The 24,172-nt window shown below is 40.1% G+C and overlaps 2 protein-coding genes across 6 annotated transcripts; both read left to right on the forward strand.

Annotated features, from left to right (window-relative positions):
* Nucleotides 1-5,718: 5,718 nt before the first annotated feature.
* thpo (thrombopoietin) lies at nucleotides 5,719-8,145 on the forward strand. 4 transcript variants are annotated; one of them, XM_044368772.1, is made up of 5 exons: nucleotides 5,719-6,054; nucleotides 6,147-6,271; nucleotides 6,465-6,551; nucleotides 6,714-6,934; nucleotides 7,587-7,724. In XM_044368772.1, the coding sequence occupies exons 1-5, from the start codon at nucleotides 6,042-6,044 to the stop codon at nucleotides 7,642-7,644; spliced, it is 504 nt and encodes a 167-aa protein (XP_044224707.1). In that variant the 5' UTR covers nucleotides 5,719-6,041; the 3' UTR covers nucleotides 7,645-7,724. The 4 variants fall into 4 exon arrangements, with proteins under 4 accessions (XP_044224707.1, XP_044224708.1, XP_044224705.1 ...); XM_044368773.1 differs by having other exon boundaries at nucleotides 5,720-6,054; nucleotides 7,590-7,724; XM_044368770.1 differs by having other exon boundaries at nucleotides 5,739-6,054; nucleotides 6,714-6,878; nucleotides 7,587-8,145.
* A 577-nt stretch (nucleotides 8,146-8,722) lies between these two features.
* Nucleotides 8,723-20,840, forward strand: LOC122994199 (solute carrier family 12 member 9-like). Of its 2 annotated transcripts, none has more exons than XM_044368769.1 (14): nucleotides 8,723-9,238; nucleotides 9,859-9,993; nucleotides 10,244-10,381; nucleotides 10,465-10,571; nucleotides 11,221-11,422; nucleotides 11,654-11,761; nucleotides 13,247-13,358; nucleotides 13,755-13,912; nucleotides 15,078-15,160; nucleotides 16,394-16,518; nucleotides 16,639-16,831; nucleotides 16,950-17,124; nucleotides 19,140-19,290; nucleotides 19,394-19,526. In XM_044368769.1, exons 1-14 carry the CDS (start codon nucleotides 9,031-9,033, stop codon nucleotides 19,431-19,433), a joined length of 1,935 nt encoding a protein of 644 aa, XP_044224704.1. In that variant the 5' UTR covers nucleotides 8,723-9,030; the 3' UTR covers nucleotides 19,434-19,526. The 2 variants fall into 2 exon arrangements, with proteins under 2 accessions (XP_044224704.1, XP_044224703.1); XM_044368768.1 differs by having other exon boundaries at nucleotides 8,728-9,238; nucleotides 19,140-19,286; nucleotides 19,394-20,840.
* Nucleotides 20,841-24,172: the final 3,332 nt, after the last annotated feature.

Consider the following 24,172-nt stretch of genomic DNA (forward strand, 5'->3'; position numbering starts at 1 on the left):
CTCTGACAGGCTTTCATCACTTTGAAGCATGGAAGCAATAAGCATTCAGCGCCTTGAGGGGGGATTTTAAGTGATTACTGAATGATGGTTGCGATGTAGGATATCACAAAGAACAGCAACACCACAATAGAAAAATGTGAAGACCTCAAATGTTCCCCATTTACTTCCTCTGTGTTCTCTGTGTCGCCCCTCTAGGCTTCCAGTGAAGAGTACATTAACACTACTTACTGTCAATTTATCTAGAAAAAAATTGAATAGACATGAGCATGAGAAGATGAAAATTTGTGTCATATATGACCTTTGCGGTCAGCAGGCACTATTTGTGAGATTTTGGACCAACTTGTTAAACGGCATTCTCCATCTAAAAGACCAAATGAAGCGCTATTTTTTGCACAAATAGATTCTATATCAATACTGTAGTGAGAATCTACGCAATGCCTCATGTTCAAGTTTACCCAGTCTTCTGTTTGGCTGCCAAATAGCTCCATAGGGAGCATTTCACTGTCAAGTGCCTTGCTCATGGACACTACGACAATCACTTGAGTGTGTGTTACTTGTTCATAGCTCCTCTCATATGTCATAAAACTGAATTGTGTGTTTGTGTGTGTGTGAGTGTGTGCATTCTTGCAGAAGCGCTCCTCAGGGGAGCTTCTATCCAACACTAAAAGCTCTCACATACGGGCTTGTTGCACTTTCAGATCATTTCCTTTCCTCAGATGACACAAGTATTATGATACTGCGAGCTCATCTTGCTGGGCTTTTACTGAAGGCTTTTGAGAGGTGCTACTCACTGACAGTGAAATCTATTGCACTGAAAGATGCAGCGCCAAGTGAGACTCACACCTGAAAGATAACCACTGTTTCAAGGATTCACTGTTGCTTTTTCAGGAGCCAATATTCATGTTTGCCAATATGCTCGCAGTCAGATGGAAGCTTAAAATTTTCAGGTGTTTGGGAGCATTCTCAAAGCAAATGTGCTATTCCGAGAATCGTTTTAAAAATGCACCACCAAAGCAGCTGCAGGACACTAATGAATTCAAGCTTTAAATTGATGGCATCACATTAAACAATGCAGGCGAACCTGTATTTGAATATCAAACTCTCTGATTTTTCACAGGTTAAAAGACTAAAAGTCCTTTGGGAGTCAAAGCTTCTGACTAGCTGACAGATAAAACACTCCTGCATAAGACTGCAGCTGATTGGCTGTTAGTAAAGGCAACCAGTTCAAAGCACTGGACTACAAGCACCAGAATGAACCAGGGCCTCTGAGACCACTGAGTGATGGGGTGGATTTCACCCAGAAACACACATTCACAAACACACTCGCTGTGTAAATTTCAATCTAATTATTCATGCACTTCAGGTTGTTATGTGCGTTGGGCCTTGAACTTGTCCTCACGTCATCTCATAGGTGAGACTAAAGAGTGTCACCGACTTCATTTTATCAGGGAGCTGGCAGCCACAGACAGGCAGAGGTATTGTCGCCCCGACAGCAGAGGAACTGGGTGCTCTGCAGCCCCGAGCACCAACACACTGACCCACATCTCTCCATCTCCACAGGATTCTTTAGAAATACACCACCTACCTCTGCATGGAGGCCAGTCTGGTAGCAGCATAAGAGGAAAAATATCATGTTTCCTAGGGCTACAACTATTTTCATTGGTGATGTCTTCAAATGTCTGATAAACAGTCCAAAATCTAAAGATATTCAATGTTCTATCAAGTATGACATATAAAAGGTTAAAAGAATTATAAACAATTATTTGATTGTCAAAATAGTTGCAGATTAATTTTCTGATGATTAACTAATTGATTAATTGACTAATCATTGCAGCTCTAATGTCTCCTGTCCTGCCTGTGTGTGTGAAAGTAAAGAAAAAGTTTTCCTGTCCTAAGAGAGCTCAACATCCACATGATGATCTGTGTGCTGATTAGAAGTAACTCAAGCACTGATTTAGTGTATTGTACAGCTAAAGTAACTGTAGAAACGAGCTTATGCATTTCTCATTTAAAGGGAGATCATAGGAATAATTTCAGACTATTTCTTTTCTTTCATACTTCTTTTTAAATTATAAACCAAAACGTAAATCGTTTAATTTGACACACTAGGCAGAATTGTGCGCGTTTCCCACACATTCATTCTACTGCAATACATCTACAGTATTACAGGGACCTTCAGTCCTTGATGCGCAACATTAGGATGTAAAACCACCTGTGCCCCTTTCTGTTTTATGTGGCAAGTTTCTCAATTGTAAGTAATTCTTGTTAGCTAGAGCTTGTAGAAAATACTCAAGCTGTCGGGAAATAATGACAAAAAGAAACCAGAATACCAGAAATGATACCATAACCCGGTCAGACCTTCAATTGCCATTTGCCCTTGAGCCAGATCTGGCCAAAGTTAGAGACACACATGGATTTGACACTCTGAAGAGAGAAAAGAGACAGTGATCCATCTCGTCAGTACGCAGCATACTTACGGTTTCCCCAGGGGCTGCTTTCCTCCTCTTTTTCTTCTCTCCTCCTCGGGCTACGGATTGAGAAGCGTCAGCTATGTCCCTCCATTGCGCCTTGGCGGAATAATGACTTAAATAAAAGGGCACACAGCTACAGGTTGCAGCGCACACTTAATAGATGATGTGATAGGGCAGCGGATGACTCCCGGGCAATCACACTTTACACCAACGGAGAAAAATCTCCGTGGATCCCAGAGACTGGCCTGTTGCTGATGCGCAATCCATACAGCACCGCGCCAAAGTTGTCAACACGGCGCGTAATTACCGGTTTTGCGCCTCCAGAGCAGCGCACAGCGGAGCAGGCAGCTACTGGCTGGTTTTGGAGACCAGGAGCGACAACAGCCAGCCGCCTGAGAGCGCGGCTGCATGGGATTGTGAGGCAAGAAAACTCTACGATAAGATGCTACAGTCTCCTCATCGGCTCCAGTTGAGGTGGGAGGGAGACAGCGGGGTACCGGGTGTCGTGTCCGTGATGCAATGCGGGTACTGACAGTGCCATGGCCCGCAGTTTCCTTCTTGTGTGCAGAAATCCAGGCGCTCCGGTCATTATCTGCGGAGCCGAGGCGCACATTCGTCTTAATTAACGGCGGTCGGGATTGTCTGCAGAGATAGGAGCAGGCTTGGAGGGAGAAAAGGACAATATACGTTTCATGTTCCAGCTCCCTCTCTTCCTCTGCATCTCTCTCTCTCGCTCTCCCTCTCTCTCCCTACCCTTGTACCCTATGTGACAACACACACGCGCACACACACTTTAGTGTCTAATTTTAGGCGTCATGCGTCCTAATCATGGCGCGCATAAACAGCTTGGGCGCAAATAGAAGAGGGCAGGGGATCAGTCATTGTCCAGGTTTGGGACGATGCGGGTGAGCACGTGTGTCTTAAATGAAGATGGATGGTGCATTCCCCCATGTTTTCTCTTATCCGTGCGTTTGACATCTATTATACTTCCTCAACCCCCCTATGGCAATTGAATTGGAGACATTGCGTCTTCCAGCTGCGCCCCCTAAACCCGATGGATGATTGCATATATCCGGGTGAAGACCGCTTGTTCACTTCTCCCCTTGACTGATACTAAAGGCTATTAAACGATGCTGAGACAGATGATCACGTTGGCAGTGATTTCACCTTGCCAGAAAAGATCATAATCCTGACATATGAAGCAGCTCAGCTAAAATTTATATTGTATTTATAAAGTTACAAAACATAAAAAAAAAAAGCCTTGATTGGGCAGTTTTCTGCAAGGTCTTGTCTTATAAGGTGCATTAACAACCTTCAACATAGGATTGTCTGGTGTCTGAAATCCTAAAAAAAAAAAAAACTGTAGGGGAGAACGGGGTAAATCGAGCTAGTGGATAAAAATGAGCCACCCCCTGTATCTAGGTAACCATAAACAAAAGTAATCATGTGACCACAAATTAAGAAAGTATAGTTCACATTACTCAATCCATCTTGGACTCAGGACATGGAGAGATTGGTAAGCAAAACAGAGCAAAAATAATATTACAAAAATATTTTTCTCATGCCAAGTGAATTCATCATGTTACTAAAGTTGACAGTCTTGTATCTTAATTAAAATAGATGAGTTTTGGACATTATTACATGTTAATTTAAGTCAGTGTAAGCTACAAAACAAGGTTATAAACTTATCATAACTGTGGATTTGAGCAACTGTGTCAAACAGTTTTTCTCAAAATGGAGGTTGTGTGGTAAAATGTGCCAATGATGTTGGGGTAAGTTGAGTCAATGGCTCAATTTACCCCCCAAAATTATTTTCTGATATTCTAGAAACTAGAGACACTGTTCATGTTAATGCTTGATCACTGTTACAAGTGTTACAGTGTTGATGAATAAATACCTAATTGTTGACTAATGTTAAGTTTAAGCCATACACAAACATGCTGTACATATGGACGGTGACAAATTATAGGAAAAACCAACATAAAGTGTCTTAGTAAGGTGTTGGGTCACCATGTGCTGCCAGAACAGCTTCAATGTGCCTTGACATTGATTCTACAGTCTCTGAACTCTTCTGGAGGGATGAACACCATTCTTCAAAAAGATATTCCCTCGTTTGGTGTTTTGATGATGATGGTGGTGGAGAGCGCTGTCTAACACGTCAGTTCAAAATCTGCCATAGGTGTTCAGTTGGGTTGAGATCTGGTGACTGTGAAGGTCATAACATATGATTCACATCATTTTCATACTCATTAAACCATTGAGTGATCCTTCGTACCCTGTGGATGGGGACATTGTCATCCTGGAAGAGACCAGTCCCATCAGGATAGAAATGTTTCATCATAGGATAAAGGTGATGACTCAGAACAACTTTGTATTGATTAGCAGTGACTCTTCCCTCTAAGGGGACAAGTGGACCCAAACCATACCAGCAAAATGCCTCCCACAGCATAACAGAGCCACCAGACCCACTCACTGTAGGGGTCAAGCATTCAGACCTGTACCGGTTTTTCCTTTAATTTGTCACCCGTCTGTATACACAAAAGCACATTTACACAGACATTCTCTTTGTAGCTACAGTAACAGACAAAGATCACAGTTTAATCTTTACTAAAAATATTTAGGTAACATGTTGAACAAACAGAAACAAACATATAATTTTACTTAAAAATATGAGTTTTTGCTTTTGTGATGGCGTAAATAAAGTTCAAAATCATCTCAAAATTGGTTGATTTGTGTCATTTTTATATCAGTATTTAATGGTAGCACTATTTACCCCTAGAGCACTCAATTTACCCCATCCCCATGCTCATTTTACCCCACCTTGGGTTAAGTTGTGCCATAGGACTAACTTTTTTTGATGGGTCATTGTTTTAAAACCATAATGATAAGATAACTTGTTTTGATTTCCATGGGTACACAACAACCTGAGGTATATATAGTAACTATTATTTAAAACAAATACATCTTTGTTTTGCAGTAAAATCATCAAATGTAAAAAGTGGCTCATGTTACCCTACGTGCATTATGTCAGACACACAAGTCACACACAAGCTACACACCCACAAAGTTTACACACACCCACATGCTGTATGTGGGTTGTGTAGCTGCCTCTGACATAAATTTGTGAATTAAATGAACCCAGTGAAAAAGTAAATAGCCTCCAGCATTAGGGGCTGGATTTGATGCCAGCTGTGTAAATGGAGTCTTTCACAATAATAAATCATTAACCTTTTAGTCGGCAAGCTTGATGTCTGCTCAAGGCTCCAAAATCTGACTCTGGCCAAGACGAGAAGCAAAATAGCTCTGTTTATTTCAATGAAATGCCATTTTCACTCTATAGCATTTTGTTGTGTTGCGCAGCAGGGAAGCTGGAGTGCATCCTGCTCTCAGGCTAGATAACATTCGCACTTCCCACTGCTGAATGAGAAGGTGGGGAATCAAGCAGCAAGAAGACAAAAAGAACACGCAGCTCCTCTTCGCGAGACACAGTGGAAACAGGACATATTTTCCACCTAGCACATCTCTTAAATGTAGACAAATGCGGAGTCATCAGGAGCAGCCAAGCAGGGCATGGCTTTAAGCAGTGAGTAGTGAGCCTATAAACTTTTAACTTATGGTGATTTTAATGGGCTTGATAGAAACTGAACAGGTTGGCTTGTTTATGTGTTTGTCCAGGACTCCTGCTGCTCTGTATGGTAGCCTCTGAGGTGTGGGATGCCGAGACTAAGCCCATAGACTTTGTGTGTAATAGAGTCGCTAGGAGGGCTTTGAATGTTGTGGCAGAGATGCAGAGTGCACTGGTGAGGATATGACTGTCTCTGTGCAGTGGATAGACACATTTTCTCTACATTTCTGTGTCTCTCTTCCTCCTGTTGGGATGATGTATCGCATCCTCCCGCAGCCGTGTGTACTCATCCGTCAGTCTGTCTCTCTGTTGTCCACCTGTTTGTCTGGTTTCGATCACCTGCGTCTTCCATGTCTTCTCCCTGGCAGAAGGACTGCAACGGCTCGATGACCCTCTCCACACCGGTCCAGCTACCCTGCACTGAGCTTCATGTAGCATCTTGGGAAAACAAATCAGTATGTTGGCACATGTATGAATCCAAAATCCTCAACCATAGATTTCTTATGTACCTTATGTTGATTTTACTTGCTTATTATGTGTGATTTCTTCAAAAAACAGATTTATTTGCCTTTATTTATTTACTTATTTTTTGTATGTGTCTGTATGTGTTACTACAGCACCAGGAGAAGAGAGGAGACATAGGTGCATCCCTGAGGCTTCTTGTTGAAGGTGTGAAGGTTGTGAGGGCTCTCAGCCAGGCAGGATGTGGCGCTGTGCTACTGCAGAGACTGGAGCACAACATCAACAACTATCTGCTCATTCTCACACACCTTCAGCTGAGTGTAAGAGGCCATCACTGTGACAAAACTGCATGCAAACAAGTGCACCAGCACAGTCAGTAAGCACTTATTCTGTGGTTTGCTGGTCAAAAGACATGTTTCTAGGTTACATATCAATGAAATAATGTTGGAACAACTTTTTTTTATGTAACCTCAACTTTCAGGGAACTTTTAGTTTTGTTTTTAATCATGGCATCTAGATGCCTTTTGACCTGCAACTCACTAAATCAACACTATACACTTACATCACAACAAAGGAAGCCAAGTAAAATTCAACATCAGTGTGTTGATAAAAATTGAGTGGAGACGTTGATGGGCTTCTCTCTCTGGTCTGCATCTGATTAAGAAGCATTATCAGTTTCCTCTGGTTTGGAAATATCCTGGTTTCTCATAAATCCATTGCTTTCTGGAATATCTGTGCTTGGGGAGTGACAATGTTATGTTGTGTGACTGCAAGCCTTCCTTCCTCAGGACAAGAAGAAGATAGGAGTGCATACTTTCCAAATGAGACAGTTGTTCTCGAAAGTTGCACAAGTGCACGATCAATGTCCTCTAATCTGTGTTTTACATAATATCCTCAAATTGAGGAAGTTAATTTGTGGATCCAGTAGGCAAGAATCATTTCTTTGACTACAGGAAATGGTTGAATTGCCAGTATCTGTGATTTGTTTTTAAAACCCCTTTCATTATTGCATTTTCTGTGTGGACCAGCAGGGGCCAGTGGAGACTCCAGTATTGTCTTGTGTTCCTGGGAGCACCCAGAGTCTGAGCACAGTCCTGCTCAACTACAACCGACTGATCTCAGGCAAACTAGAGCGGTTCATGATTACCCTGGAAGACAGATGCACTCCCCAGTGACAAAAGGATAACTTCTGTGGATCAAATGTTCTTCACAAACGGAGGGCTGAGTGCAACTTCACAGTTCAAACAGCAGGAGTGATCTGGATTTGGATCTGGTCCCCTTCTCTGCGGGTGCAAATGAAAGAGTGAAATGAAAGACAACAATATGTTTGCAGCGATGAACATCATGGATAAAAAAATGTGTAATGGGAATGCAGTTGCATATCAAGATGCATACAATGGGGGATGATTTGAATTAAGCAGTAAGCCAAAAAATACAAGCCTACAATGTACTAAAAGGTCATTTTCTTTTTTTCGTAGCTTACAGGCAGCTTCTCCGTGTACCCACTGTGACTGGATATAAAGCTTCTGTCTTGTCCTGAGTTATTGTATAAACCCTCAGAGGTTGTTGTACTGCACTGATCACCTGGCCAGAACAGAAAAGTCCTCTAGGTCTTCTGGATTCATGTTTTCATGCCAGATTTATTTTTACTCCTTTGCTTTGCTCCAATACTGATTATCAAAATTTGCCAGGAAGTCTTTGCACATGTGCTAAATTACTCGCATATGCATTTAAAAGACACTTAAGCCTAATGAAGAATAATGGAGACTGGAAAGTATTGATAGACCAAATTTCTGGTATGAATGAATTATTTAAGGAGAGTTTATTCTCATTGCACTTCTAATTTCAGTTTACATTTTTATTTTAAAGATTATGATTTGCTGTAAATACGTGCATGTTCCTCTGTGTTGCCTGTCTATAGAAATGTCTGTATGTAAATATCCAGATTTTACACCAAAGAGGACAATTTTGCTAAACTTTAGCCTTATATTAATAAGAATGATGTGTATGATACAAAATGCTTATTCAACTAATAATATTCAATATAATATTCAACAAACCGTCTGTTTTTTAAGCGATTTGTTTATTTACTAATTTGTTAATAAAGGTTTTTTTTTTTTTTTTTTTTAATAAGGTTAGTTTTTTGTTGCTGTTTGTCAACAACGTTGCGTCCATGGTCGACAAATATTTTTAAAAAATTGACAATGAATTAATAAAGGTGAAACTGTACCTGATTGGATGAACCAATTACAGGAAACAACGTCATTTTCTCCCCAATTCATTAGCAAACCATCATTACCTGCAGCAGCAGCAGCAGGTGAACTGGGCTAGTGACTGCAGCACGTCACCATAGTTACATAGAAGCTGTTACTGACGCGGACGTCGTAGCTGAGCACGTGCGAGGTAAATTGGTTCTTTTCAGTTGGCACCAGTGAGGCGCAGCAACCGTTAATTACCGTTAACTTAACCGCCATGTCAGAAAAAGCTCCTCTTCTACATTATCGACTCACCGCCAGCGCCAGTCCGGAGCCGAAAGATGTGCCCAAATCGAACCGGACCATGGTGGGCAGAGACGGCCGACAGTCCAATGACAAGACCGCCCGAAAGCTCGGAGTGGTTTTTGGAGTTGTTATCCCAACTTTACTGTCCATGTTTAGCGTCGTTGTGTTCCTGCGAATTGGTGAGTAGAAGGGATGTAATGGTAAGCTTTTACTTAAAATACAAAATTATACACAAATAAGATAAGTTTAGGCTTTTGATCTAAAGAGAACTGGTTCTTTCAGTCAATTTGCCCCAGGTTGGTGGAAGGGTTGATGCTGACGGTTTAGTTACCATTTGGGGCAGACTAAGCCCCAGTTAGCTAACATAAGTCTTTATAAAGTACAACGTTATCTTAAAGGTTTTCACTTAAATAGTTTGTACTTATTCAAACTTTTCCCTTTTCAAGGACTGCATCTAACAATTACCCCCCTATTGATTAGTCTGTTGATTGATTTAATTGATTAATCAATCAGCAAAATGTTGCAAAATTGTAAAAAAAAAAACAAAAAAAACAAAACAACAATGGCCATCACAGTTTTCCAGAGCCCAAGGGGACATCTTGACAGACTTGTTGACAATTTTCTGTTGGATGACTAATCAATAAATTGTTTCAGCACTTATTTTTCACATTATTTTTGTTTATTAATATAAACAATTAAAAAAATAGTTGAAAAATGTTTTTATTGAGTCTTTTTTAAAATGATCCCTGAGGTAATTACTAGGATAGCCCTCATTATGATTTTATCCTATTTCTTGCAGGATTTGTTGTAGGTCAAGCAGGGCTATACCAGTCCATCGCCATGTTCCTGGTAGCCTACTTAATCATCACCATGACTGTTCTTTCTGTCTGTGCCATCTCCACCAACGGGGCTTTAGACGCTGGAGGTGCCTACTGTATCCTTTAGATTTGAAGCAGAGTTAAGCTGTAGCCAAACACCATAGATGGATGTGTCCCTACTCTCAACCTCTCTACTTATTTACTATTCACCAATAACAAAGGTTCCCTCTTGGTCTGACCCTGACTAGTGGTTGATCTGAAACCCTCTTTATTTAGGTGAGATAATGTGTCCTGTTGGCCAGTCGCTGTCCAGTTGGTTTACATTTACAAATGTGGAGTCAGAAATTCCTCAACTTAAACCCTTAGACATGATCAGTCGAGCCCTGGGTCCAGAATTTGGTGGCAGCATTGGCATCATGTTTTTCTTTGCCAATGTGTGCGGCAGTGCGCTCTACGTTTTGGGCCTGGTTGAAGCTATCATGTCTGCCTTTGGTGTCCCAGAAGGTAGGTTGTAATAGCCACACACTGTGAGGTTTTGGGGGGGGGGGGGATATATTAACTAACCCTCTTTGTCTGTCCATCTTTAGAGGGTGTAGGAGCGGTTGCAGGTCTCCATCAGGTGTTGCCTTCAGGATACTGGTGGTCTCTGCTTTATGGCACTGTCCTGCTCTTCTTGTGTTTCATTGTCTGCTTGGTAAGGCTCAACACTTTTTTTAAATTATGATACATTCAGTCAGCCAGTATATTAACTACAGTAAAGGCCCATGGGGTGATTAGAAGTTGACCCTCTTCAGAACATGATTGTGCTTAGCAAATTTAATTTTGAGAGAGATCATGAGTATACGATTGCCTTTTTTGCTTCAGTGTGCCACAAGAGGAAAAAGTTAATGTAGTTGTTGAACTATTATGTGTACAAGTGTAACATTTGGCCTGACAATGGTGCTAATGGAAAAGGGGTCACCATAAACATTACAGTTCATCCATTCTGGACTGTTAATATCCACAAGCTCTGGTTTTCAAGATGTCTTGTTTTGGACCAAATTGACAGTCAAGAGAAATGTGCACTTGGCAGTGGTGCTCTAGGGGACAGGTCAGTCATCATCATCATCATCAATCAACCTCTGAGGACCATGCATATCCAAAACAAATTTTATGGCAATCTAGCCACTACTTTTTTTTTATATATATATATATCTTGCTCTGGACCATGAAATTGGATGGATGAATAAACTCACTATGAACTGACTGAAAGCGCTGACTTCAGACCCTGTTGCCAATGAGAAAGAAACAAACTTGCATATTATATGTGAGTAATTCTCAATTGAGTTGATTTATCATTACAGATAGGAGCCCACATCTATGCCAAAGCCACTTTTATCATCTTCATCATAGTCACGATTGTCCTGACTTCCATCTTCATCAGTTTCTTCATTGTGGGGCCCATGGCGGTGACTCTGTCAGATACTTCTGTTCTCAATAGTACTGGTCTGACCACTGCCAATTATACTGGCCTCCGGCTCCACACCTTGGAGGGCAACTTGATGCGTAAGTGTTACATTGCCACAGGCATTGATGAACTAAAATCAGTTTAAACAATGATGGACCTGCAGAAAAAATCATTGTAATATTGGCTCTGATTTGTTAGTTCAGGACTTTTATCTATTCAAACAAAATGGGGAAAAAAATGAATTATTGGTCCCATATGCTGAAGATCCCTATTGATTGTATAAGTTATCACTGACGTGTATGAATGATGCCTCCTGTCATCCCTCCTAGCCAATTACACCATTGACTACACCACTGGTACCATGATGAGTTTTGCCACAGTGTTTGCTGTCATGTTCAACGGCTGTACTGGAATCATGGCAGGCTCCAACATGTCAGGTAAGATGGTTTTAGAATAACTTGAATAAATATATTGTTAAGGGGCAAACAAAGGGTCTTTTTTTCTAGCTATCTGTCACTTCATGATGGGAAAAACCCACAGCTTTGTTCCAATTCAGGGGCTGGATCCTACAACACTCACAAAACAAGCAGCTCATGAAAGTGGACCTTCAGAGGACCCAAAGGCCTAGCTGATTATGCACCTTCTCCCCAAATCAGATAGTCAAGCCTCATAGAGTCCAAAGCTAAGGGTGCATTCATGTAAAGTACTAACATTAAACTTGGATAAACTTGGTTTATCACCAAGAAGTTATCCTTAAACAGCCGACCTACCATCTGTAAACTGAGACATGTTTCATGATAACTAGAGCTGCAACGATTAGTAGACTAATCGATTAGTTGCCAACTATTAAATTAATTGGTAACTATTCATAGTGACTTGATGTCGACAAAACAAAAAAAAACCTAAGCCACAATGAGGGGCTGTTATCGAGATATGTAATTGACGTGTCGTCATGCGGCTGCTCCATGTAGTAAATCAAACATCTGCGGACTTGCGCTTAAGATGTGTTTATTTACCACCGTGTAACAATAAAGAATTTGCTATACACACACTTACATCTATAACTTGCATTAAAACAAACAAAAAAGGCTTAAAGATTAGCCTCTAAACAGCGGTCATAAAACTGTATGCTTCTCCCAGTAAGCAGCACACCTGAGGAGTAATTGCCTCTTCTTCTACATGTGCATTTCCATATACTGCTGTCCAATACGCCACCTACTGTGGCAACCAGGGAATGACCTTAACACACACATAGATACAAATGGCTCTAACACTATTTTGATGATCGATTAATCGTTTTGAGTCGTTTTTGAAGAAAATAGTCCAACTCTCTGATTCCAGTTTCTCAAATGTGATTTATTTTCTGGTTTCTTCAGTCCTGTGGTTTAGTTCTATGATAGTAAACTAAATATATTTGGGTTGTGGACTGTTGGTTGGGACAAAAGAGGACATTTGAAGATGTCATCTTGAGCTTTGGGAAATAGTGATTGACATTTTCAGACATTTTTTTGACCAAACAACTAATTTATTAATAGAAAAAATAATTGACAGATTAATTGATAATGAAAATAATTGTTAGTTGCAGCCCTAATAATAATCCAAGTTTACATTAAGAAGTTAAGATGACAACTGAGAAATGACAGCCTTTGATTAACTGCACCTTGCATCTTTGCACCTTGCATCTTTACACCTTGTGGTAGTGTTTTTTTCTACCTTGTGTGATTATATTTACCAGTGACTTGAGACCACAGATAAAAACAAGTGTAGAAATGTGGACTTTGGTGGATCCAACCCCAGATTTTAATACACGCTTTGTGTGTACACATCTGGGAAGGCTGAACTTTGACAGATCATCAATCTCTTCATTGAGGCCAATATATCTGCTTTTATTTAAGAGGAAACTTCTGTGATGTGCTCTCCAGGTGACCTGAAAAACCCCAGCTATTCCATACCGAGAGGAACCCTGGCAGCTGTTCTTATAACTTTCATCACATACAATCTGCTAAGTCTGCTGGCTGCATTGTCCTGTGACCGGTTAGAGACACACACACACACACACAATCAGTCAAACATATTTGTCTTTGTACTGCCACAAATGTGCTGAAATATAAAACAAAAGTGTCTATAAATGTCATAGTGTCTGAGCATTCAGTAATTGGTTTCAAAGACTGATTGGTAGAAAAACTGCCCATGTCACTTAAATATTTACTTGAGGATTTTTCTACATAAATTGTTGCATTAAAGCACTTTTGCTTGTGCCTGTTTAACAGTTTTTTTTTTCAGAGATTTGTTTTGGTTTGTACACATGTCAAGTGATTTAAAAAAAAAAAATGCCGTATCATTACCATAGTTAATGTGTTGAAGAGAGAAAATATCTGTTATATTTGACATTTATGACCTATTTTATACTTACTTATCCATCATCCTTAGTCACCTTCTTCAAAGAGACTACAGTTTCCTGGGAGATATCAATATATGGCCGCCCATGGTGACAATTGGTATTTACTCCTCTACCGTATCTGCTGCTATGAGTAACCTGATAGGAGCCTCCAGGATCCTGTATGCCCTGTCCAAAGACAACCTGTTTGGTGAGATCCTTGAAAAACATGTCCTGCTATCCAGAGTTTGCAATTTGTATTGTAATGTTTTAGAATTGCATACAAATGAAAAGCAAATTATTAAATGTTAATTGGCAGAGAGGAGTTTTAGCTGATGTGGCTTCTGACCATTTTTGTAGAGAGGAGGATTTAATTACTGATCTAGATTGTTTAGGTGATGATCACTGCTAAATAGTTGATCCAGAATATACGAAAGCATATCCAACTCCAGCTGGTCTTCTATAAAGCTGAGTCAACATTTTAACAATCAGCCATCTGTTGAAATAGGCCTCCATCTCAAATGTGATAAATTGAAACTTGTTATTAATTTCATCATATCTTGTTTTTCTAGCAGAGGCACGTAAATTTGGACAGCATCGTTTGATGGCAGATGGCTTTTAGTGTTGACTTTCTCAGGAGGGGAAAAAAAAAGTCCTCATTGTGTGTGTGTGGCTTAAGCACCAGTGCAGAATGACTCAGTTGTTTGATTTAGGACCATGAGCAGTAAGGACTGCCGACTTTGACTGACTTTGATAATCAATGTTTCCCCTATAATTGTACAGGCCTGGTTCACCACTGGGCCAATGAGAACCCCTACCAGGTCAAAAAAACCTTTTTTTGAATGCCAAAAATAACTTCATTTTGAAATCAATAATTATATGTGTTTGGGAGTCTCTGTGCGACACTGTACCAAATCGTGAGTCTACCTCTGTGTCGTTGCCTGGAAAACTCTTGATGTGATGCGAGTGCCACTGCTATCACAGTCCCTTTAAATTACTGCAGTGCAAGAGTGTATGGGATGCAGGTTGGCTAACGTGAGCAAACAAATATATTAACGTTTTTTTCCAGAACTCAGGCAAAAATACAGATGGGGAAGAAGGGAGAGGGACAGCTTATTTTTATGCAATAAATGCAGCTTATTAAGTCGTCCTATCCCTGTGACCACTCTGTTTTAAGTCTTGAACATACTGAGTAAACAGAAAATTTGAATGCAAATATAAATTGCAGACTGCCTGCTGCACCACCTGACCGAAGCCAACCGCACGAATATGCCATGCTGTGTGCCTTGTCCCTTCAGGGTTTTTTCGGTGCGTACCACCAGGCCTGAAAAAAAGTCTAGGGGAAACACTGTTGATAATGTTTTAAACCTCCACAGGTGGTGTTCTGGCTCTGGCGAGTAAAACATCTCGTAGTGGGAACCCCTGGGCCTCAGTGCTTGTCTCCTGGTTGTTTGTGCAGGTACAACATTACATTGTATACAAGGAGTGATTAGCTTCACAATGTTTTCAGAGTGGCTATGCTTTAGCTGCATCCCAATCCTTCCCTTTACCCTAATCTTCTGGCTTTCCCCTTCATATTACTTTTTCACATTTAACGTCAATGCGGTCAAAATTTAGCCTCCCTCGTCTCCGTTACACGCCGATGGCTACCCAGAGCTACAGCTACCAAATAGCTGAAAAATTAATAGTAAAGAAAAGTAATGCAACATTTAACTGGATGTTAACCAACAAAATAAGAAAAAGTATGAGCCTCTACATCTTCATTGTTGGGTTTTATACGTAGTCGTTCTGTTCTCTGCTTCTAATGTGTAGGAGCAAGGGGCGTCCGTTTCGGTAGTAAAGAAGACAAAGGGGACAAAGCTGCAGTCTGAACATTGCTGCTTTAACTTATCCACAAATGGAGGAATTGCATCACTTTTGATATTGGATATACCCACTGCTTGTTTTTTTACGCACTAGAGATGGTGGTGAGGCAACATGCGGTATTGTGGTTTAGTGCAAAAAACCAAAATCTTGTGCATCTTCGTGCTTGGCTATGGATTGACTGAAGGGCATTAAAGGCTTGAATTGCTTTGCTAGGGAGACAGAGCAGGGGCTTATTAGTTAATACTTATTAGCTAGCTAGCAAGGTTTATTACTTCTATATGTCTTAAATTTCTTTAGCAAAATCGTGGACTGTAGCTTTAATTTCCAGTATAGCAGTAATTTTAACCAGTTAAGTGTTTATCATCATTGTTCATATTGTGGTTCAGTGACACTACCCATGGGTTCAAAGCTACTCATGTAGTCTACATATGGGGAGCTTTAATTTTTTTATACATGGTTCTGAAGTTAGACCATGTTATTAAGGTTATTTTGATTTATACAATTCACATAAATTAATATTTTGTAACACAAGGAATTGTGCAAAAAAAGGTGTCCAAGCTTTTGCATAAAACTGTTTAATGTAACTTGTAATGTTTTTAGAATGGACTGAAATGAAAACTTGAATAACAGGTTTCTCTTTGTTCTTTACATTTCTGTACTAGAACTATATTTACAAAAAAGAAAGAAAAAATCCTAGGAGGTCATTATGGCAATATTCCTGCAGTTGAGGGTTTGCCAACCTTTGTTTTTATTATACAGCTTTTCTTCAAGAGGTGTTTTGGATGTAGGGCTAGGTCTAATTAATGCTCTTTCCTTTTGCCACTAGGTGGTGCTGTTTGCTGGTAAATTGAACACTATTGCTGGTATTGTAACTATCTTTTTCTTGTTGGTCTATGCTGCTGTAAACCTGGCCTGCTTGGCTCTGGAATGGGCCTCTGCACCAAACTTCAGGTACAGTACAGCATGTTGCAGTGAGTTAAGTTAACTGTTCTTAATTTATTTGCACAATCGTGGTTGTAAAGGCCATTTTAATTCTATATTCTGTCTTGTTTTCTTTTTTGTATTATTTAGACCCTCATTCCGTTGTTTTACATGGCACACCTGCACATTGGGCATTCTTGGCTGCCTGGTCATGATGTTCCTGATCAATGCCATTTATGCCTTTGCCAGCATAGCATTTATGCTACTGCTCTTGATGCTTATTCACTACCTTGGTCCCATCAGCAACTGGGGCTACATCAGCCAGGCTCTCATTTTCCATCAGGTACATAGACATGCACACTCACACCATTTTTCTCACCTAAATCATCAGTGTGACATAAATATGAATGAATTACTTCATTGTCACTTCTATCTTTTTAACCCCATTGTTCTTCAATCAGGTGCGTAAGTACCTCTTGATGTTGGATGTGCGTAAGGACCATGTAAAGTTCTGGAGGCCCCAGGTGCTGCTAATGGTGGCAAACCCTCGCAGCTGTATAGGCCTAATGACCTTCATTAATGACCTGAAGAAGAGTGGCCTTTATGTACTAGGACATGTAAAACTGGGTTTATTAGGTAAGGGACTTTACCCAAAATTCGAGTATTTACTGTAAATGTCTATTTAAAAGTTGAAAGTTTTGGCTTTAATTACATTTGAACAGCTGCCACGGTCATCTTTAATTCATGTTAGTTACAATGGATTCCTAAAGTGATTTATTTTCACAGAGGGGGGGAAAGTATCACAATGTCATAGCCATGTTTTAAACACTTCTTGCAATGTAAGCCACATCTCTGCTGTCCAACTGTGTATATTCAGTAAAAAAAAACAGAAAACATTGTGTATATTCAGTGTATTGCAAACAGTCATATTCTAACAAAAAGACTGCTAGATACACTGCTTACAGGGAGCTGCTTACATTTGTATATAAAAGAACATCAAACAAGCACGTTTCCCTTTGAAGGCATTAGATGGTTCTCTTTTCCAGAAGAATGTCTGGACCCATATTTAACGAGCATCTCAGAATCACTGCGGGGAATTGCGCTGACAGTGAATTTAGGACTAAAAACACTTGATCTCAGAGTAGGATGAGAGTTATTTATGAAGTTTCCTGCACTTACTTTCAGCAAAGAGAGTAATTCTTTTTATAAAGTGTGATGTTGCTGTTTTATGGCTCTCAGAGGAGTGAAGTTGAAATTATGATGATGTTAGACTGGTAAAATTTGAATAACAGGAAATAGCACCACTTTTTATAAGCTTTTTATGTTTATAAGGACATAACTTGGATAACTCACGCAGTGGCAAATTAAAACTTTATGTAATTAAAAACTTTTTTTTTTTTTTTAAATTAAAACTAATATTTACAAATGCTATCTATATGGTAGATTGGATATAAACATTGGCAAGCCACTTGTGAGGTTTAAAAATGTTTAAAAAATATGTATAATTTGCTGTGTGACATTTATCCTATCCAGTCCAACCATAGTTTTACAATGCCTGTAATGGTGCCACAGACACATGCAGTGATGATGATGAAAAGCAGCCAGAGGATTTTGTCAGCTCTCAGTGACTCCGTTTACATGCACACTAATATTCCACTTTTATTTCGACTATGACAATATTCTGAATTTGATACAGGTCATGTAAACAGCACATTCCGTTTGGATTTTCCGAATTAGGCCTTATCTGAATGTAGCATTTTCTGATTAAGGCATGTGGGATGTGCTGATATTATTCGGGTTTTAGGAGCATTCTTTGGACATTTATACAGTGCATACGGAATATGTGTCTCAATCGGGCCTTTTACCACAGTTTTCGACACATAGCCATCTTGCCTGTTTACCCTTGCGCAGACAAAATGAAATATGCTGGAGCAGGAAACCAAAGAGTGGAAAGCTGTTCAAGGCGGGCTGGAGAAAAAGATTGTGCCTTCTCCACAACAGGGATGGAGGGGATTAGTTATTATCCTGACATGCAGCCATGGACTGACGACTCAATGTGATGCACCAAAAACACTCAACAGTGTAGTGAACATCATGTGACAATCTAGGTACTTGATGTGCCTCTAATTATAAATTTATAATATCAGTCATATCAATATCACTTATAAATATCTCTGCATGTAAGTGGGAATATTAGTTGAATATTTATTTTCATTTGCCTTTTTAACAGCTTAGTAGGAATATTGTCTTTTGGATAAGGGCAAAAACTTGAATATTTTGTGCATGTAAATGTAGTCACTGAGGACCCTTGTGTACAATATCTTTATGAGGTATTGTAAGAACAATCAAAAACTACCAGTCAGTCTAAAAAATTATTAGTTTTTTGGAATTTTGAAAAAATGGAAAACCTCACCCTGAGCGCAGTCTCCTGGCATCTCCTAACAGGTTAGCACATCTCTGGAGTTCTCCTTAATATTGGCTAAGACAGGAGTGATTTCCTCAAATAAAATAGTTGTTAAAATGCATTTCCTCCTACAGGGAGGAAAATTTTAGACCAGTAAGCAGTGATTTCCTAATCTGAGACGCTTGATGAATATAGGCCTTAACCGTCATTACACAGACTTTTTCTGTCTGTGTGTTTGATTCTGCAGATGGGTTGCCCTCTGATCCTTTGCAGAGCCGTTATGACTCCTGGCTCTCTTTGGTGGACCATCTAAACATTAAGGCATTTGTCAACCTTACCCTGGCCAACACTGTCCGACACGGAGTTCAGAACCTGCTTTTCATCACAGGCTTTGGTAGGCAAGTTTCCCTCATGCTGTTATTTTCCATCATTGAACTATGAGTCTCTAAACAAGACTGTTCTTGACTAACTCACTCACTTCCCACATTTGTTTATATGTAGGTGGAATGAGGCCAAACACCCTTGTCTTGGGTTTCTATGATGACTGTACCCCTGAAGACCACCTTCAAGGCAAAATTCTCCTGTCTACAGGCCATGGCTTGGATGCATTCTGTCCAACCACAGACCTGAGTGAACAACGGTCCCCCTTCTTCCCCAATGTGCGGGGTGCTGAGGGAGCCAAAGACTTTCAGGAAGAGGAATATGTGTCAGTAATTGCTGATGCCATAAAAATGGGCAAGAATGTAACACTGGCCCGTTACTTCAACCAGTTCAACCGGGAAGAGGTCATAGGTTCAGGAAGAAAGACTGGCGTCCACCGAAACATGACAGGGCCATTTATTGATGTATGGCCTCTGAATCTGCTTCGACCAGACAGCCGTGGCTATGTCGACACCTGCTCACTGTTCCTGCTGCAGCTGGCCTGTGTACTTCATGAAACCCGTGCTTGGAACCAGGCAAGACTACGCCTCTTCCTGTGTGTGGAGGCTGGTTGCAGTCTGCAAGAAGAGGAGCAGACGAAGCTGCGGGTGATGCTAAAGGAGCTAAGAATCTCTGCTCAGGTGCAGATGGTAGCTTGGGACCAGGTGGTGGCGCTGCACTGGCAGAGACAAGGAAAGCAGACAGAAGAACGGTCTGCACAGGATGAAGAGAGGAGGGAGAGTCAAGAGGTGGAGGATGCTGAAAAGGAAGATGGTCTACAAAAGTTCCCCAACAATGCTGCTCAGCTGACAGATGAATATATCTATGCTGTCAACAATCTGATTCGCCAACATGGAGCCCCGCAGCCTGCTGTGCGTTTCCTGTATTTGCCACGCCCACCAGCAGACACATATCGTTACCGTGCCTACCTGCACCAGGTGGACCTGTTAAGTCGAGACCTGGGCCCAACATTGCTCATTCACGGAGTCACTCCTGTGGTCACTACTGACCTTTAGACTTTTACAATCAAATCTTAATCAACAACCCTAATCATGCATTGTTCATCCACTGTGCCTGTTGCCTCCAGTGGCTCTTATTTTTTCACTCACCTGATACTTAACAGTATCAGACCTGGGACTGATAACTGCAGCAATCCAGTTTTACACCTGAGTCAAATCCAAGTTTGGCATATACGCAGTACATGTTTCCCTTTCAATATGTTATTTAAACACTTGAGCGGGTATATTGATTTAATGACAGAGTATACTCATGTGAGATATTAAAAATGAACATTTGTGGCTGTGAAATCATCACATGGAGATGGAGCTATAGTGAAATACACATTTTGTGGGGTGAAGGGAGCAAAAGTCCTTGCAGTTCTTCCTTAGTAAAGTCAGTTAAAGGATGTTTTTAGGCCAGTGCTCTTGCTGTATACCATACCTTTTTGTTAGTAGTTTCCACATGGGTATTGAACTTTGTTTTTTTGTACATGTTAATATAAAATGTATTAAAATGAATTATTATATTACCTCAAGATTCTTTCTTATGATTTTCTGATAATTTAGCAAAGAAAGGCCTACAACCAATAAATAACTATTCATTATACACTGATTTTACAGCAAAAGCAGTGTTTAAATCCATCTATCCAACTTGATTTATTTAAAGCTGACTGAGCCATATATGAGTCTTACCCGTTGAGCTCCTGCAGAGGGCAATATATACCTAGTTACATGGCTGAAGTCAGTCCTCACAAGGCTGTTGGTTCAATGTAGTAATAGCGCTAATGCTGAAGTTTGATATATATTATGTTACACTTTGGGTACATGTAGACTAATCTGTGTCACAGGTTTTCTGTATCTCCAGCTAATAGCTTTATCATCACTGATTGAGCACAAAACATTACTGATCTCATGGTTGGCTTGTTGATTTCTTGCTGCCTTGCTCGATATAATAATATTTCTATCTCAGAATAATCTTCATGTGTCCTAAATGGCATAAAATGTATTGTCAGTTTCTTACATTGTTAATTTGTGTGTGAAGGTGCTTCTTGTTCCTCTCCATAGGAGCAGAAATGACTATGAAATTGTCTATAACCAAGGTTTCTAAGAATCAATGGTGGGGTAGGAATAAAATTTGGTGTGATCAGTGCTGACATCTTCGGGTGAGCATTGGGATTAAGTCACTATTTGCTGTTCACTTTTACATTCCAAACAGGAAGATATGCATCATTTAAAATATATTATGAAAAGGACATCTTGAATTATATCCCTAACAACAATTGAGTAAGCCATTCAGCATTTCATCATACCTGATGTCAAGTATATAAATGCAGATAGTATCCACAGGAACTGGTTTGCCATTTGACAAATAAAGCAACTTCTCATCTTGGCTGTTGCATTATTAGAGGTACAGTATTAGTTATGATGCACTGAAAACTACTTGAATGACGCAGTTTATCATTTGGCGCAGATTATGTGTGGTGAGCAATGGCGAGACTTTAACTTCTGACGTACAGCGAACGCCATCTGTGGCATATGTCACGTTTGGTTAGAGAAAATTCCACGAGTTTGTAGAGAAGAGTATTGACACCCGCCTACACATGACTGACAAACTGCATGTGGGAGGGAGTGTGTTCACAGATGGAGGCAGACTGGGCTCCAAGTACTATTAAAGGATACCACGCTGACAGTGAAGAAAGAAAGACGCATCTAAAATACAATGGACTGATTTTAAACAATCTACCCATTTTTAAGAAACTTTTTATGTGGTTGCAAACAAGAAGAAGCACCTGCAGATACTCTTAAATTATCAGAACAGTGTTGGGTGTCAGGAAGAGGATGACCCTGCCTTCCGCCTCAGCCAACAAGTGGAATGATAGAAACACTGAATCACTTCCGACCAGTGATTGGCTGTGAAAAGGCGAGTTGCTGATGTAGGAAAAGCATAATGACCTGCGAATATTAAAAACACTGTTCTCTACCTGGCTGATACTTTTGTTTTGTGAAACAGTGTTCACAGGTGCTTGTTAATTAAGGAGGATGGAAGGTGTTTTTTGTTTTTTGTTGTTTTTTTTTTTTTTTTTGCATTTTAGCCTTTATTGGGCAGTGGGTAGCAAAGAAGCAGACAGGAAACAAGGGGAGGGAGAGATAGGTGGGACATGCAAGAAAGGTCCCTGGCTGGAACCAAACCAGGAACATTGCAGTTATGTGGCATGCACAGTAACCATTTGGCTGTTTTGTTTTTTTTTAATCTACAATCAAAGGGATAATCTAATATATTGAATGTACACAAATGGAGCATTCGTTTTTAATCTAGACAGACTCTTGCATATCAATGATTTTGGAGTGAGAGATGAAAAAAGACAAAAAACACGGCACACATGTATCATCGTCATTAGTAACGAAAGATCCGGACTTCAGTTTGAGGTGTGAAGTGGTGCTTGTAGTCCGCTGACTAATATCTTTCGTTTCCGTCTACCATATTTAGAGTGGGATCCTTACAGCATGTAGACAAGGAAACAATTCTGATCTGCATGTAATCATGAAACATCATCAGATCAGCAGGAAAAACTGAGCTGTACGAGGCATGGACATCCTGTTGTTTGCACCCAGGACCTTGCACTAAATGTGACCTTTTGAGAAGCCAAATTCTAAGCAGAACGGCAATATGAGTAAGGAGTGTATAATCTCTATGGAATTGATAAAGTTTCCTTTAATCATACATGTTCAGTATGATTCAGTCCCCAGTCCCATACTAGAAAAAGGAATTGTTTACAGGGAAGTTGATCCTAGATGTGCAGACAGCTGGTTAGTCCCTTGCAACATCACTCCAAGACAAAGAGGAGTACTAGAACACTGCTCTGACCTGCTGCTTTTTTTCTGAAATACAAACCATTTTACTGATTGTGGCTTTCTAATCTACTTTATGGCTTAACAACTCACAAAATGTTGGCAAGCAGGAAACTTTATATAGGAGTACTGACACCCACCTACATTTCACTGACAAACTGCATGTGGGAGAGAGTGTGTTCACAGATAGAGGTAGCCTGGTCTCCATGTACTATTGAGAGATAAAACGTTTACAGTCATGCAAGTAACCCAGACTTCTGTTCAAATACAATGGACGGACTACAGCATACAGCAGTCCTACACAAAGCAAAATTTTGCTTCAATCACAAATAATCCACCCATGTTTTCTCTTCAGCCATGGGTGCCAGTTTTAGGGTGATCCCTCCATGCCCACAAGATGAAGCAACTGAATCACTTCCGACGGATTGCTTGTGGGAAGGAGAGTTGCTGAATATGAAAACCATAAAGAAGTACAAAACAGTATTGAATTTTTGTTTTTTTGTTGAATGAGGAATGGATTTGTGCCCATTTGACAGAGAGTGGGCACTAATGCAAGTGACTTATCTTCAGTAAAATAGACCATTTGTCTGTGAAAATTCAAATGTCAGAAGCAACTCTGCTGGCACACATCCAAAAGACTCCATTAGCTCAAGTGGACTATATCAAATTGACAAAATCAAATATCACATATGGAGACTTACACCTTATACCTTATACCTATGGAGACTTATATCTCAACTTCACTACATCTGCTCACATTTACTTTTAAAATGCTTTTGAAAGATGTGGCCCCAAACACAGACACTTACAAGCAAACCCAAAATAAAATATAAGCTGAGAGGAGATGGAAAAGATTTTTATGGCACTTTTGTATTTTCAGGCAGACACCATCCAACTTGCAGTGTCCACCATAAATAACAGTTACATGTTTGTACATTTGCTGACAAATTATAGATTTGAGAACAAGAATGCTAATGACCTGTGTCCTTGAAAGACAATAAAACTACCAAAT

The sequence above is a fragment of the Thunnus albacares genome, chromosome 12, assembly GCF_914725855.1.
Source record: "Thunnus albacares chromosome 12, fThuAlb1.1, whole genome shotgun sequence".
NCBI lineage: Eukaryota > Metazoa > Chordata > Actinopteri > Scombriformes > Scombridae > Thunnus > Thunnus albacares.